The sequence below is a fragment of the Antechinus flavipes genome, chromosome 6 (assembly GCF_016432865.1).
Source record: "Antechinus flavipes isolate AdamAnt ecotype Samford, QLD, Australia chromosome 6, AdamAnt_v2, whole genome shotgun sequence".
In the NCBI taxonomy this organism is placed as follows: domain Eukaryota; kingdom Metazoa; phylum Chordata; class Mammalia; order Dasyuromorphia; family Dasyuridae; genus Antechinus; species Antechinus flavipes.
The window spans coordinates 203,033,587-203,050,834 of record NC_067403.1 but is presented as its reverse complement, the minus strand read 5'-3'; the positions used below and the strand labels follow the sequence as shown (position 1 = coordinate 203,050,834).

Sequence of the window (17,248 nt, the reverse complement as noted above, 5' to 3'; positions counted from 1 at the left end):
TTAAAATTAAAATCCTGACAATTCCCCACACACACACTCACACATACACAAGAATTTTATAGCTTAGAGAGGAAATGGAACAATTTCTCTTGAAAAGCCATTAAATGAAATCTTCTTTTCTTCCTGAAGTCTTCTGACTAGTCCTTTAGTTGTTGATTCTGGAAATATCCACAGATCTAACTCAGTGTTATCATAATGGTAAGGTATTTCCTAAAAAGAAAGAATTACTGTATCCAGGGCTGACAAGATTGATTCAACGTGGTATTATAGTAGCAAGGGCAGGATGGATTAAAACAGAAACTTGATTTAATATTTTAAAAGTTGTTTGTTTGGTGTTTTTGTTTTTAATAGAGAGAAAAATAAATCAACTCATCCATTTTAATAAAACAAAAAAGGCAGGGCATATAACACGTCAATCAACTTAACAAATGATAAAAATATATACCTATATAGTCATTTCATGTCATGTTCAAATAAGAATAGAAAATAATAAGCAGCAACATACTGTTGTGGGAAAAGGCTGTCTTTGGAGTAAAAAGATTTCTAGGTCCAAGTCCTGACTCTGAGATGTACCAGGTCATGTGATGGTTGGGTCACATAACCTCTTATTGCCCCAGTGTCCCTACTTCCCTCCACCTTCCCCGATTTCCCCGCCCCCCCCCCCTGCCCTTTGAAGTGTTTACTTGGTACTAGGAGTGCAAAGTAACCAGTCTAACACCTGCCTTCAAAGAGCACATTATGAACTAAAAACTACAAGTATACTGCTAAATTGGAAGGATAGTAATAAGGAAGGAGTTCAATACCAAGAATTCTTTATAATGGCAAAAATCATAGATTTGATCAAAAGAAAAGAAAGAAAAAAGAAGAGACTTCAAAAGACATAGGGAAATGGAGTTTGTGGTCACAGGTAAAAGGGAAGCAGAGAACACAATAATAAAATAACAATAATAATAAAAGCAACAACAATGGAAATTTTTCTAGGGTTTACTATGTGCCAGGCACTGTGTTAAGTGTTTTACAATTATTATTTTATGTGATGAGGAGAAGAGAAAAGAAAGGGGGGGAAGTAAGAAGAGGAAGGGAAGATGAAAAGGATGAATCATTATAGTTTCACTTACTTTCATGCCAGCCTTACTCTAGTTTTTAATGAGATAACAACCACCATCTTAGAAGATTTTACTCACTCTTATCTCTGGTTCTATTAATCCTCCTTTCTGGGTAATCTCTACCATCTGATTTTTTTTTTTTTTGGTGTTTTATTCCCAGGCTACTAAGTCCCCCAAAACCTCATCTTTAGCTACATGCTTATCATTCATTTGAGCTGCAATTGGTATTACTCTCTTTGACACCCTCTCTCTTTACTCACATTCTAAATCTCTTCTTTCCTCAGGTCCCCAACTGCCCTACCACTCCCCCAGGAGATGATCTATAGTTACTACTTCCCTGAGAATTTAGAGATCATTCAAATCTTTACTGACTCCTTCTGCTTTTCACAATGTCTCAGGGTCATTCATTCTTTTTTTTCCTATTTCCAATGAAGAAGTCTACTCCCCAAGGTTAGTGACTTTACCTGTGCCTTTAATCTTCTCTTGCACTCTCTTTAGGACTTGAGTTATTCCCTTTTCTCTTGAATCTTCACCTCTTGTCCCTCTACTGACTCCTTTCCATCTACCAATATGTATAAACTTAGTTCTCTACAATTCTAGAATAGCATTTCATCCTTCTCTTCAAATTTATGACCAAACTAGAAAAAGAAAGAACTTAACACCTTTACTTTCTCATGATCCACTTTCCTTCCAGCATCTTACAGAATGATTTCCTTTCTTCGAACTCTCTTAAAAGTCATTAGTTATTTCCTGAAGAATTCTTTGTTGAGTTCTCGTGTTTTATGACCTTTCTGCAGCATTAAATATAGCTCTACTTCTCGCCTCTTAAATTTGAATTCTCCTTGAAGTTTTATCTTTGTTTTATCTATTTCCTATCCCTAGTGACTATCACTAGCAGGTAGATAATATAGTGGATAAAGCACTGGATCTGGAGTCAGGAAGATCTGGTTCAAATCTAGCCATTTACTAATATTTACTAACTGTGATCCTGGGCAAGTCAGTTAATCCTATTTGCCTCATTTTCTTTAGCTGCAAAATGAGCTGCAGAAGGAAATGACAAACCATTCCAATATTTTTACCAAGAAAACACCAAATGAGGTCATAAAGAATAGTATATGACTGAAACTGAACACTGAAAGTGATTATTAAGAGTTTCTATTACAGTTCTTTGTTACGTTGTAAGTATATTAATAACTATTTTTTTAATGAGTGCATAGTCTCAAGTTTCTTAATTCCTAAGATGAGTTTCTTTCTTAATTCCTATTCCTTCCCTAACTGTTCTGGTGTCTCTTATTGGTTCCTTGTCTTTTTTCCAGTCTCCCAATTTGACATTTTCTCTGCTTTTTATACACTTCCTTGCTTAGCAAAAATCATATAGTCCCAAATATCACTTCAACTGTCACCTCTAAGTAGATGACTCTCAAATCAATAGCAAAAACCCTGACTTTTTTTCCAACCTCTAGACCTCTTTTTCCAACTATTTATAGGGAATTTCCTACCAGTTTTCCCACCACACCTAAAATTCAATGTGCTCAAAGTTTAAGTTTCTCCTTCTTTTTCTTTTCCTTCGGATTCCACTATTCTTTAAATAGTACCACCATTCATTTAGTGTCTTTCCTCAAAACTTTGGTATACTATTTCTAATTCTTTCCTTTTGATTTTTTTTTCCTGTTCAGAAAGTTATAAAGTCCTATTGATTTAGTATTCTCAATACTTCTTCCAACTGTTTCTCTTTTTTACCCCTACTACCATCACCCTAATCTGGGGTCTTACCACCTGTTTAGACTGCTAGTTGTTGTCTGAACTTGACTTGCTATTTTCTATTTTTATGGGACATTCCCTTTTCAGTGCCACTATATACAATGCCTAGCTTCCTCTGAGGATTAGCTCAGACTCTACCTGATTTCTACAGGTAAGCTTTCTTATTTGGTCCCCAACTTGCCCTCATTGGATAGGGCCTTCTTTCCCCAAAGATATATTTGTTTCTCTTGTACTTATCTTGATCATCAGCAAGAAAATAAATTATTTCCTTTTTAATGTCTACTGGGAAAACACACTCTCTTCTTCCTGTCTTACTATCATCTACTTTTTGCCGAGGTCTAAAGCCCCCAATTCTTTCATTAAATTAAGAATTAACTTATTTCACAGGAATATATTAACTGAATTTCTAATCGGAAATGTTACAGGAAGCTATTCTTGACATTCAAGAATTTTACTTTCTTAAGGAAAAAGCATGTTGTCATAGATTAGGAACTAGGAGACCTCAATTTTAGATAGATTTTACCAGTTACTGAATATGTCTCTTTGAGCAAGGTATTACACATCTATGAGTTTTAGTTTTCCCATCTGTCAAATGGGAATAATGATTTCTGTATCACTTATTTTTAAAAAATAGAAGTCAAAGGAAAGAGTGCCTATAAAATGCTTAGGAAACTTGAAAACACTGTGTAAATGGCAACTTTGATCATTATGCAGTTCTTTTAAAAATGTGTAATAATATATATTCAACTAGGTAAGAAAAAAGACCTTTTTGTTGTTAAAAATATGAAAAAGTATTACATAAATATAAGAGGAATAATGTTGCAGAAGTCACATTGAGTGAAATTGTGTTTATGATGCAGGAAAGTAAGGGCTAGGAATCTGACAATTTGCTCATATTTCTCTCTTTGTTAACCATTAATAACTAAAAAATGGGAGTGGAAAGGACTCATAAACAAATGAATTATATAGCAACTATTGAGCAGAGAGATAAAGTCAAGGGACTTAACCATGGGCTTTTAGGGACAGGATAACTTTCTTAGTGGAATCTGTCAACTGTTGGTATTTGCAACTAAGCAACCTGAAATAGTATTTTAAGTATATGAATATAATAAAATACTATTCTGCAATAAGAAATGAGAAGGCAGATTCAGAAAAACTTGCAAAGAATTGTATGAACTGATGCAAAGAGAAATAAGCAAAAACAGAAAAACATTATACCACGGCATCAGCAATGTGATGATCACGCAGCTCTTCATAACACAGTGATCCAAAACAAGTACAAAGGATGCAGAAAGGAAAATGCTATCTGAAACCAGACAAAAAACTGATGGACTCTGACTACAGATTCAAGCATATATTTTTTTATTGTTTTAGTCTTTTTTTGTATTTTTTTCTTTTTGATCTGTTTCTTCTTTTGCAATTGTGATTAATATGGAAATATGTTTTATGTGACAGTGCATATATAAATTATATTAAAATGCCTACCATCTTTGGAAGAGGGAAGGGAAAGAGGGAGACAAATTTAGAATTCAAAATCTTATAAAATTTTTTCTTAACAAGTAACTGGGGGGAAATACAATTAAATTTAAAAAAGAAATGGTGTTTAAACATTCTTTCTTTTACATTTGTGCAGCTGATCTATACCAATCTGTTTTGTTCTCTGCTCTCTGCCCAAGCCTTCAGAGACCTGTTCTTGTGACTAACAACTTGGTTGTAGCAGGAAGCATTGAACAAAACATAGGAGTTTGCATATTTCCTTTAAAAAATTGGAAGGCAGGGCATACAGATAAAACCTGTAGATAGAAAGGGTCTCACATCTGGAGTGCTGGTAGGTTTTATGTTTAATTTCTGCTGGGTATCTGAATGAAGTTGCCTCATCTGTGATGTCATGGCTCTCCAACAAGAGTTGGGGTTTCTTTCCCAACCTCATGACATTTTCTTCTGCTCTATTTCAGATTCAACATTCGATGGAGTGACTGATAGACCGATCTTAGACTGCTGTGCATGTGGAACTGCTAAATACAGGCTCACATTTTATGGAAATTGGTCAGAAAAGACTCACCCAAAGGATTATCCACGTGAGCACATTTGCTGCTGGGAAGATGGGGGCAGGGGAAGCGGGAGGGAGAGGAAGCATTTGAAAGTGTAGTATGACTGGAGGCTAAAACAGATAGTCTATGGAGATGACTGTGAAGAAAATAGAGGAGTTCAATTAAGGCCTGTTGGAATGAGGAAAACAACTATAAAATAAATGGTTTAAGGAAAATTTAAATTAATATAATTAAGTCAAGCATAACTCAATATATTTAGCTTTTTGCATAGCATTTTCCCAGTTACTGTTTGCAAATTTTACATACACATAACACACACGATATACATATACACATAACACACATATAAATACACAAGCAAAATCAAGAGGAAAGGACTTTTGTCCTGTTTCTGACATATATAGGCTTTATGAGTGTGGGCAGATCACTTAAACTCAATGTTCTGGTTGGTTGTCGTCCTTTGTTCTTGAAGAAGACCGAAATGTCATCACTATGTCAGAGTTGAATTATGTCTAACTGTGGCTGATCAGACCAATACGAGCTTAAAGTGCTTTGCCACAGATCAGATATAAATAGTCCTTTTAAACATTTGGAGTGGCTTCTCTAACTATACATCTTGTGTTCCTTCTGGGCTATTTCCATTCTGCTTTGCTCATAGAGCATAGCATCTTCTCTGATGAGGGCACGCCATGCAGAGAGGTCCTGCATCAGTGTCTTCCATGTCATACAATCAATTATAAAATTCTTAAGAGAGACCTTGAGAGTGTCCTTATATTGCTTTTTATTTATTTATTATTATTATTTTTAATATCTTTTTTAATATAAATTTTGAATTCCAAATTTTCTCCCTCTGTCCAGCTCCTTACACCCATAAAAAAAAAAAGTAATATAAAATCAATTATACATGTGAAATCATGCAAAACATTTCTATAGTAGTCATGCTGTGGAAAAAAAGTAAAATGAAATGAAAGCTATACATCAATTTTCACTGAGTTTATCAGTTTTCATTTTGGAGGCAGATAAAATTTTTTAGGTTCTTTTTCTAAAACCATTACTCTTATTAATTCTTATGCCAATATTGCTTTTTTCTGACCAACTTGTAAACAGCTGATGATATGCCTCTAAGTTGCAGAGAAAGACCTGACTTCTATTGGTAAAGGGACTTTCCTTATCAGAGAGTTTCCTAAGCCAATGAAATCATAACTCCAGTCCCTCTTCATTTTCCTATAATTATATACAATACATAAGCGTGATAATGATATAATTTTAACACCCCTTTCTTTGGGAGATACTTTTATGATAGTCTCTAACACTCAGTCCTGAATCCAGAATTTAGTAGGAAAAACCCTCTCGGGATATAAAAAGTTACCATCAAGCTCCCTTTTCCAAGTATTCAGGCTCTTACTAATCTTGGGGATTCTTATTTAACTTATTATAACATTGGCAGTCCAGTGCAACCTTGAAACCTCAGATTAGTCACTGGGTTGGGGAAGTTATTGGATGTTTACTAAGCTAAAGAAGTATTGGCTGAAATCATAGTAGTGAAGGAAAAGATGTAAAAACTAAAAAATAGACATAGAACCAACCGATGAAGCACTTTGTTTATCTTTTCAGTGTCAAGGTACGTAGTTCTCTTTGCCTCAGCATCCCCTGCAGGTATAACTGTACTTTTTGTACAGTATACAAACGTATTCATAATGGCAACTTTGTGTCATCAGCACAGGATTAAATTATATTCAGGATCTTCTATTTAAGAAGGCAGGAAAGTATGTAATGCCTCTTAGAAAGATTTCCATCAAAACTGCACAAGCTCAAAGTACTGGTGCCCGAAGGGACCAGCTTTAGTTATCCTGGAAAAAAATCACATACATGGAAGAGCTCATTTCCTGATATGGCTGGATAAATGAGGAGTGATTGTACTTTCTGCTAACTGCCAATTTTTTTTCCATGGTTCCAGTCTTTTAGCTTTTATGTAAAGCTGGTGGCATTTTAGAATTGTATCCAGATAACTCTACACAGAGATTTTCAATTTAAGCATTTTGAAGGGACAACAGGATTGTTCTCTTGTATCCAAACCTCATTAAAATGGACAATTTTTGCTGCATGTACAGATAGGGAAAGGGAGGGGTAGAGAAGGCTCTATTTTTTGTGAGGGATCACATATTTCCACTTTATTTATTTATTTATTTGTTTTGCAGTAAACAAAGGTTAATTAGTTAAGTATTTAGAAACAATATTAGTGACTCCTGACAGAATCAATGCTGCTTTGCTTTCTTTTCATGTTTTATTTCTCTGGCAGTACTTATAAAAACAAATTGCACTTTAAAAAAAATTAATTTAATTTTTGTTTCAATTAACAAGTATTTACCTTTTCTTTTTCCTCCCCACCCCTACACTAGGAAAAAAGAAAAAGACCCTAAATATGCAAATTTAAGCAAACATTTTTTTTTAAATCCCCACGTTGTCCATGTCCAAAAATGCATTTCTCATTTTACAAGTTAATTCCAAAACCTCTCTGTCAGGAGGTAGGTAGCATTCTGAATCACAGGTTCTCTGGAATTGTAGTTAATCATTGCACTGATCATTTTTCTTTGTGTAGACTTTTACTTTTGTCTTTCTACTATGTGAGAATAATTCCCCTTCCCATTCTCCCCGCCCCCAATAGAATCTTCCCTTTTCTCTTTCCTTTCTTAAGATCATCACAACATTACAAAAAGATCTCCCAAGATCTCCATCTTATTTGATTTTGTCTATATCTCCTGCTTACATTATAGTTCTTGGTGAATGCTTATCTTCCCATTGCTCGATAGAATGTAAACATTTCATTTTTATGAGGCCTTTTCTACTTGCTCACTTGAATTTATCTTTTTATGTTTCTTTATTTCTTTTTGTGTTTATATTTTAAGATTTCAACTCAATTCTGATCTTGCTGCTATGTATGCTTGGAGGTACTTTATTTCATTAAATGTTCACTGTAGAGAAAGAGGTATGCTAGAGCCAGCCATAAGAGAACCAAGTATTTAATTTTCAGTGTGATCTTTTGAATCTTGGAAACTGGCAAATGCTGCAAATCATAGTTTTGATTTTTGTTTTGTTTACTGTCTATACTTAATGTGATGGAGAAAATGTTAATAATTAAACATAAAAGTATATTGTAAATAGATTTGGGGGGGGGGTTGTGTGTTTTCTTTTTTTCTTTTTTTTTTTTTTTGGTAGAATAGAGCTTCTCTGAAGCTTTCTCATCGGTATTATGTAATTTATTCTTTTCTTTGGGGTTTGTGTTCTTGAGTTTCTGGTTATCCTTAGCTTCAAAATAGCTCTTTATATTGTTTTTACTCCTTTCAGCAATTTGATCTTGGCAACCTGCTGTTGGTTGCTTAGCTGGGAGCTCAGGGGCTGAATCTGTGATCGTTATTCTTTATGAAATTTACCAGCTCCCCAATGATGGCCTGGGAAGGGGAACTGATTTCACATTCTTTGCCTTATTTTTAACTTATGGATCATTAATTTGATATGTTCTTCAACATACATATGGTCTGGTTTTATATATTTGCATGTTCGAAGTTTTAGAGATTTATGGATTTCATTTCAATTATTTTTTTGAGTGTTTCCCCAACTCTAATACTTGATCTGAAGATAGTTTGAAAGTAATGACTCTCAGTAGATCTGAGAAGAGAGCTCTGCTTTGTAAATCATCAACATTAAATTAATCTAAACAGGTGACATATGTCATACTTTTGGAATACATAATGTATTAGTGATGACTCTTCCTCTGTGTCATTCAAAATGAGGAGAGAATAAAAATGAATAGCAAGGAATTAAAGTCCCAGAAAAGGAAAAACATTGTAAGAGAGTACCTTACCACCTCTAATATGATCAACTTCTTAGGCCCAGATGAGCTATTAAAAGATTAGGAGAAATTACCAGGGGGATTATGGAACCAGCCAGTAAATGTCTGAGGCTGCACTTGAACTCAGGTCCTCCTGATTCCAGGGAAGTACTGCATCAATTAGCTGCCCTTTTTGAGTTTTTAATTTCTGAGAAAATTCTAGAACTTAGTATTACATGGATCATCTATAGATAAACTGAAAGAAAACCTACTAGATAAATCTTATTTCTATTTTTTTTGGACAAGGTTAAAAGGTCAGATAAAAAAGTAATATACAAACCAAGAATTATCATAAATTTAGAATATTTTTTGAAGAGACAAAGGAACTAGTGATCAAATTGACAATTTCCAGTGGGAATATGGATGCAGGAGAGTCCCAGGAAAAAAATCCACTTCTGGTTCATTGACTAAGCTAAGTCCTAGAATTAAGGTTGCCAGGAGAAGGAACAACAATCTCAGATATGCAGGCAATATCTCTCTGATGGCAAAAAATAAAGAAGAATTAAGAAGCCTCTTGATGAGGGTGAAAGAGGAAAGTGTAAAATCTGGCTTAAAGCTTAACTTATTAAAAACACCCTAAGGTCATGGACACTGATCCCATAACTTACTGGCGAATAGAGGGAGAAAAAATGGAATCAGCACCAGATTTTGTAGTCTTGGACTAAAAAGATCACTGCAGATAGTAACTGCAGTTTTCAATTTAAGCATTTTGAAGGGACAACAGGATTGTTCTCTTGTATCCAAACCTCATTAAAATGGACAATTTTTGCTGCATGTACAGATAGGGAAAGGGAGGGGTAGAGAAGGCTCTATTTTTTGTGAGGGATCACATATTTCCACTTTATTTATTTATTTATTTGTTTTGCAGTAAACAAAGGTTAATTAGTTAAGTATTTAGAAACAATATTAGTGACTCCTGACAGAATCAATGCTGCTTTGCTTTCTTTTCATGTTTTATTTCTCTGGCAGTACTTATAAAAACAAATTGCACTTTAAAAAAATTAATTTAATTTTTGTTTCAATTAACAAGTATTTACCTTTTCTTTTTCCTCCCCACCCCTACACTAGGAAAAAAGAAAAAGACCCTAAATATGCAAATTTAAGCAAACATTTTTTTTTAAATCCCCACGTTGTCCATGTCCAAAAATGCATTTCTCATTTTACAAGTTAATTCCAAAACCTCTCTGTCAGGAGGTAGGTAGCATTCTGAATCACAGGTTCTCTGGAATTGTAGTTAATCATTGCACTGATCATTTTTCTTTGTGTAGACTTTTACTTTTGTCTTTCTACTATGTGAGAATAATTCCCCTTCCCATTCTCCCCGCCCCCAATAGAATCTTCCCTTTTCTCTTTCCTTTCTTAAGATCATCACAACATTACAAAAAGATCTCCCAAGATCTCCATCTTATTTGATTTTGTCTATATCTCCTGCTTACATTATAGTTCTTGGTGAATGCTTATCTTCCCATTGCTCGATAGAATGTAAACATTTCATTTTTATGAGGCCTTTTCTACTTGCTCACTTGAATTTATCTTTTTATGTTTCTTTATTTCTTTTTGTGTTTATATTTTAAGATTTCAACTCAATTCTGATCTTGCTGCTATGTATGCTTGGAGGTACTTTATTTCATTAAATGTTCACTGTAGAGAAAGAGGTATGCTAGAGCCAGCCATAAGAGAACCAAGTATTTAATTTTCAGTGTGATCTTTTGAATCTTGGAAACTGGCAAATGCTGCAAATCATAGTTTTGATTTTTGTTTTGTTTACTGTCTATACTTAATGTGATGGAGAAAATGTTAATAATTAAACATAAAAGTATATTGTAAATAGATTTGGGGGGGGGTTGTGTGTTTTCTTTTTTTCTTTTTTTTTTTTTTTTGGTAGAATAGAGCTTCTCTGAAGCTTTCTCATCGGTATTATGTAATTTATTCTTTTCTTTGGGGTTTGTGTTCTTGAGTTTCTAGTTATCCTTAGCTTCAAAATAGCTCTTTATATTGTTTTTACTCCTTTCAGCAATTTGATCTTGGCAACCTGCTGTTGGTTGCTTAGCTGGGAGCTCAGGGGCTGAATCTGTGATCGTTATTCTTTATGAAATTTACCAGCTCCCCAATGATGGCCTGGGAAGGGGAACTGATTTCACATTCTTTGCCTTATTTTTAACTTATGGATCATTAATTTGATATGTTCTTCAACATACATATGGTCTGGTTTTATATATTTGCATGTTCGAAGTTTTAGAGATTTATGGATTTCATTTCAATTATTTTTTTGAGTGTTTCCCCAACTCTAATACTTGATCTGAAGATAGTTTGAAAGTAATGACTCTCAGTAGATCTGAGAAGAGAGCTCTGCTTTGTAAATCATCAACATTAAATTAATCTAAACAGGTGACATATGTCATACTTTTGGAATACATAATGTATTAGTGATGACTCTTCCTCTGTGTCATTCAAAATGAGGAGAGAATAAAAATGAATAGCAAGGAATTAAAGTCCCAGAAAAGGAAAAACATTGTAAGAGAGTACCTTACCACCTCTAATATGATCAACTTCTTAGGCCCAGATGAGCTATTAAAAGATTAGGAGAAATTACCAGGGGGATTATGGAACCAGCCAGTAAATGTCTGAGGCTGCACTTGAACTCAGGTCCTCCTGATTCCAGGGAAGTACTGCATCAATTAGCTGCCCTTTTTGAGTTTTTAATTTCTGAGAAAATTCTAGAACTTAGTATTACATGGATCATCTATAGATAAACTGAAAGAAAACCTACTAGATAAATCTTATTTCTATTTTTTTTGGACAAGGTTAAAAGGTCAGATAAAAAAGTAATATACAAACCAAGAATTATCATAAATTTAGAATATTTTTTGAAGAGACAAAGGAACTAGTGATCAAATTGACAATTTCCAGTGGGAATATGGATGCAGGAGAGTCCCAGGAAAAAAATCCACTTCTGGTTCATTGACTAAGCTAAGTCCTAGAATTAAGGTTGCCAGGAGAAGGAACAACAATCTCAGATATGCAGGCAATATCTCTCTGATGGCAAAAAATAAAGAAGAATTAAGAAGCCTCTTGATGAGGGTGAAAGAGGAAAGTGTAAAATCTGGCTTAAAGCTTAACTTATTAAAAACACCCTAAGGTCATGGACACTGATCCCATAACTTACTGGCGAATAGAGGGAGAAAAAATGGAATCAGCACCAGATTTTGTAGTCTTGGACTAAAAAGATCACTGCAGATAGTAACTGCAGTTATGAAATTAAGACATTTGCTCCTTAGAAAGAAAACTATGGTAAATCTGAATATCATTAAAAATACAAAGGTTTTTGTATAGTCAGAGCAGTGGTTTTTCCATTAGGGATGTATAGCTGTCAGAGTTGGACTATAAAGAAAGCTGAGCAGCACAAAATTGATGCTTTCAAATTGTGGTGCTAGAAAAGATTTTTAAGGGTCCCTTGGAAAACAATGAAGATGAAATGATGTGATGCTTAAATAAATCAATTTAGACTATTCGTTGGAAGCTCAAATACTAAAGCTGAAGCTTAAAATTTTTGACCAGATAGATAATGAGAAGAACAGATTTCTAATGCTGGAAAAGATTGAAGGCAAAAGAAGAGAGTAGCAGAAGGTGAGAAGGTTAGATAGTAGCATGGAAACAAACACAGGAGATAGTAGAACATAGAAGAACATGATGTACTGTGATCATTGTGGACATAAAGAGTTTGTTAGGAGAAAGCCTACATTTATTTTAGCAAGTTAATTGACTAAATTGCTCATGATCTTCATGGACTAGGCAGAGAGATGAACTAAAAGATTGTATAGTCAACAACTAGATTCTGAATTAATTGAAAAACAGTCCCCAAAGAGTGAGAATCTATTGATCAGTGTCAATTTGGTGAGAAACTTCAGGAATATGCCATAGGGTCTTGTCCTTTTTTGGCAACATTTTTTTAAATCAGTGATAAGCATAAATGGAGTGTATGTATGTGTGTCTGTCTGTGTGTGTATATATATATATATATGTGTGTGTGTCTGTGTGTGTGTGTGTGTGTGTGTGTGTGTGTGTGTGTGTATAAAATTTTGTCTATCAACTATCAGCTCTTATGGAGCACAAAACTAGCACTGATAACTAACATGCTGAAAGATAGAATCAGCATCCAAATGATCTTGACATATTGCAGTGATCTAATGAATATGGAAAGCTGGAAGCTAATAGGGAAAAATGTTATAAAAAACTTGGATTAAACATATAAGTATATGCACTCACACACCTGTATTAAAAATTAACTTCACAGAGTTGAAGAGGCATGAATAGGTAATATTTGGAATAAAAAAAAGTCTTTAAGGTATAAATGCACTTCAAGCTTAATGCAAGTCAACATTGTGACTCACCAGCCAAAATGTGATCATGACCCTACTATTCTCTGTGCTTATTCATCTTTGCTTTTTGGCTGTGATTTTTTTCTCTAGTTCTCTTGAAACATTTTAGGAAGCCTTGATAGCAAAATGGCAACTGGTCCGTTGATGGTGACCAAGATGGTGATAGAATTCACAATCATGCTGTAGGAGGATTGTTTGAGAGAACTTGAGATGTTTAGTCAGGAGAAGAGAATACTTTTTATCTAATTGCATTCACTTCTCCAAACGTTTGAAGTCTGTTGTGTTTAAAAGGAATTATATGTATTTTATATCACAAATTAGTAACTCTCATCATTAATTACCAAAACAGAGGCTGGAAGAGTCTCAATCTTTGAAATGATAAGAGATTCTTGTTTTATATCTGGATGTTAAATTGTATGATCTCTTTGTTTAAATCCCTGGATTTATGGCTCTACTGTGATCCAGAGAATAGATAAAGTAGACTGGAGCTAGGACTTGAGGAATACTTCTTGATCCAGTCAAGTACACTTATATGTGAAAAAGTTTTGTTCAATAATCAAGGTAATCTAGAGAAAAAAAAGTTTCCCATCATTTCTAGAAGTTTATCCAGTACTTTGTTTCCAACTAGAGATTATGATCCCATTTGAGCTTGACCTAATGAAATAGGAAATAGACTACTAGATGAAATTCAACTAATGAATGTATTGAAAGTGTCTCCTTAGATTAATGTGAAAAACTGCTGAGTTTCTCCAAACTACTGATGATGAAATTCAGTCTTATTGTAATAAGTAAGTTTGGGAATAATTAAATTAGTGATTCTAATTTTTAGCGGTGATAACTAAAGCTTGTAGAATTTGACTAAAAATTTAAGGGGCCTTCACATAGCTTTGGAGACATGAAACAAATTTTCAAAGGATTTTTTCTAATTAATTTCATCATTGCATTATTTATCTATTGGCAAATCTAATTTGACACAGATTTCTTTCTTGAGGATTTATTGTCTGCTCAGTCAGCCCTGTACCACCATGTGTGAGGGCAACTAGTCTTTAAGGAATGATGAAGAGAGTCAGTGGGAGGCATTTGTCAAAGAGGATGTGAAATTAGTGAAAAAAGACAAAGGGGAAGACTATTTTATCTGGGACCTAACATCTTGGGAAACAGCCAAACACTACCACTTGGTCGTGCAGTGTAAAGAGCATTGAACTTGGAAGAATCATAGAATCTAAGCTCAAATCTCATTTCTCCCATTTATGAATTTAGGCAAATCACCTAATCTTTCTGGTCCTCTTGTTTCCTTGTCTATGAAATGAAGAGATGGACTAGATGGCTTTTTGCTCTTGATCTTTTTTTGATTTCTTGATATTCTTTAGCTTACCAGTCAGATTAACATATGTATGATTACTGAATAATCTTTCAACAGTAAAAATCATGTCCCCTTCTCTATTTACCCCTTCTTGCTTCTCCCAATGTCATTGTGAAGTTACATAGCTGGGTGGTATCTGGTCCAGGTCCAATAAAGGGGCAATTTATGATCTGCTCCCTGAGTCTGTGTGTATGTTCCCAGTTATGTCGACTAGATGTGAGAGATTTCATGTGACATCAAGCTAATGAGAAGGGCCTCAAATAGCTTGATTTTAGCCTGAGGTTTATTCACTCATCCATGTCACGGGCATAACATTCTGGAAGCCCACCACACTCATCAGGCAGAGAATCCAATGATATTCCAGTTAATGCCTCCACTGTGGGAGGCCCATACAAACTGCTTTGAATTTTTTGAAATGCATTTGAAACAATTATGATTTAAAACATCTCCTCTAATATCCCCTACCCACACACAAAAAAGCTAAAATATAATAAGCTATAAAGTCCATTGTTCACCCTTGTTAATTCTAAGGAAATTTATGCTGCCTTCTACTCTACTTATTCCAGAAGAATAATGTGTTTTGGGGCATATGGGTCAGCTTCAGGGCTGCTTCAAGAGAAATGCATAAATTGGCAGTACTCTTAGTCAAAAGTGGGATGTAAAAAAGGAATTATAGATTTGTTTCCTTCAAAGTCTACATATAGTTACTTGACATATATTTTTTTTAAATTTGAAGGAATGCTTTGTTATATGGATATTGGATGAAGTAATTCATGTAGCCTCATGGGGTGCGATTTTTAACCTGTCTCCATTAACCTTGGAAAAAGTAATTAAATACAGTGATCAAACTGACATCCCTAGACATTTTTAAAAATAGGATTATTTAGTTAATTCAATGAATTAGGTAAATTGAGGTGAATGAACCAGATGACCCATCTTTGTATTGTCCTTAAGTTGTCCTTAAGTCTTAACAGTGTGCTTTGCACATAGTAGGTACTTAATAAATGTTTTAAAATTGAATTGAATGTGGTAAAAAGAGTCTGCTTCATACTAATAGTTTCCTTGGTGGGAGAGAGGATGCTATCTCTATCAGGATTGTGACCTATAGCTATTTGCATTCTAGATTCATCCTCCCCAAATTCCTCACTCACCAAACCAACCAAACAAATCTCTCTCAGATTTAAATATTCAACCTTAATCATTCCTTTGACTTTGATACCCCAAATTGCCTCCTAGTAGCCTCCACTTTGATGTACTAATGTCAATTCAATATTTATATGTCAAAAGAAGAACTCATTTTCTCACGTATGTCCTACTTTTCAAATGTCCAGTTTCTATTGTGGGTATCATATTCCTTTTTCTATCCATCCAGACTCATAAATTTGGATATTACTTCCTTCAATGAAAGTAAATTCCCTAAGGGCAAGAACTGAGTCATTTCCTATCTTTTTATTTCTAGTAAATTGTTGTCTTGAACATAACTTTCCAAAGGGTACACACAATGTTTCTTATATTGAATTGGATTAAAATCTTGGTGCTACACAGTCTATGTGAACCTTAAATGGTAAGGATTTCTGGTACCTTCAACTAATTCTTTGGCATGGTTTCAAATTTTCTTAATCTCTGGACCTGCTCTAACTTGTCTATGTCCTTTCTAATATGTGATATACAGAAGTTTACTTAATACTCCACAAGTAATCTTAACACTCAGTACTAATAGGATGATAATTTAATTTCTCTCATTCTAGGCACCTTGCTTTTATTAATGTGATTTGACCATTCATTATGTTCCTTAAGCATCTTTGTTTGGTTTTGTTGTTGACCATTGTTAAGTCTGCAACTCCCCAAATTTCTTAGATTTGTTTATTAATACTTCCGTCTCATCCTGAACTTGTATAATAGATTTTGGAACACAGTTTTGTAATTTAACATTTATCCTTATTAAGTTTTATATTTTTTTGACTTAGCCCAAGAGTCTAATCTGTTAGGATCATATTGGATCCAAATTTTGTTTCCCATCTTATTTGCTCTCCCTCTCATTTTGTTTCACATCTGCCATTTGGATGAGCTTGTCATCTGTTACCTACAACAATGCCCTATTTCTATAGACTGTTTATCTCCCTATTATCCTTAAGCCATCAGGGAACATCTGTTGCAGCTGCAGCAACAAGAACAAGACAAGACCCAAGGAAGTTTATGTTATATAGAATGGAAAAGAACACAGTTCAGAAGCATATGTTTTCTGCTGGATAAATATCTGAGTCCTAGGTGCTTCACCTGTCCAGAGTACTTCACTGTATTCTTAGAGTTGTCTCTACTCTTAAAAGAAGATTTGGCTTATTATATTTTTCCAGATTTTCTTTTTCCTGAGAGCATCCTGCTCATCATTTTCCAGAGAACAATAATATTGCATCAGAGAAACTTGCTTCAGATTTTTTTAAAATTACTATTGCTAATTGTATTTTTTCCCCATTTATTTTCTCTCTTCTTTCATCCTGTCTCCCCTCAAAAGTGTTTTGCTACTGATTGCTCCCTCTCATATGACCTCTCTTTTTCCACCTCCACCCTTCCCACATCCCATTCCTCTTCTATTTTCCTACAGGGTAAGATAAATTTCTATATCCCAACTGAGAATGTATGTTATTTCCTATTTGAGCCAGTTCTGATGAGAGTAAGGTTCACTTACTCACCCTCTCTTC

At 34.3% G+C, this 17,248-nt stretch overlaps 1 protein-coding gene across 2 annotated transcripts in view; it reads left to right on the top strand.

Annotated features, from left to right (window-relative positions):
• Positions 1–17,248, top strand: part of SPON1 (spondin 1) — a 368,982-nt gene that overhangs the window by 156,563 nt on the left and 195,171 nt on the right. For both annotated transcript variants that reach the window (XM_051966978.1, XM_051966977.1), the window contains exon 5: positions 4,823–4,945. In XM_051966978.1, the coding sequence (XP_051822938.1) occupies positions 4,823–4,945 (123 nt within the window). The remainder of the gene's footprint in view (positions 1–4,822; positions 4,946–17,248) is intronic.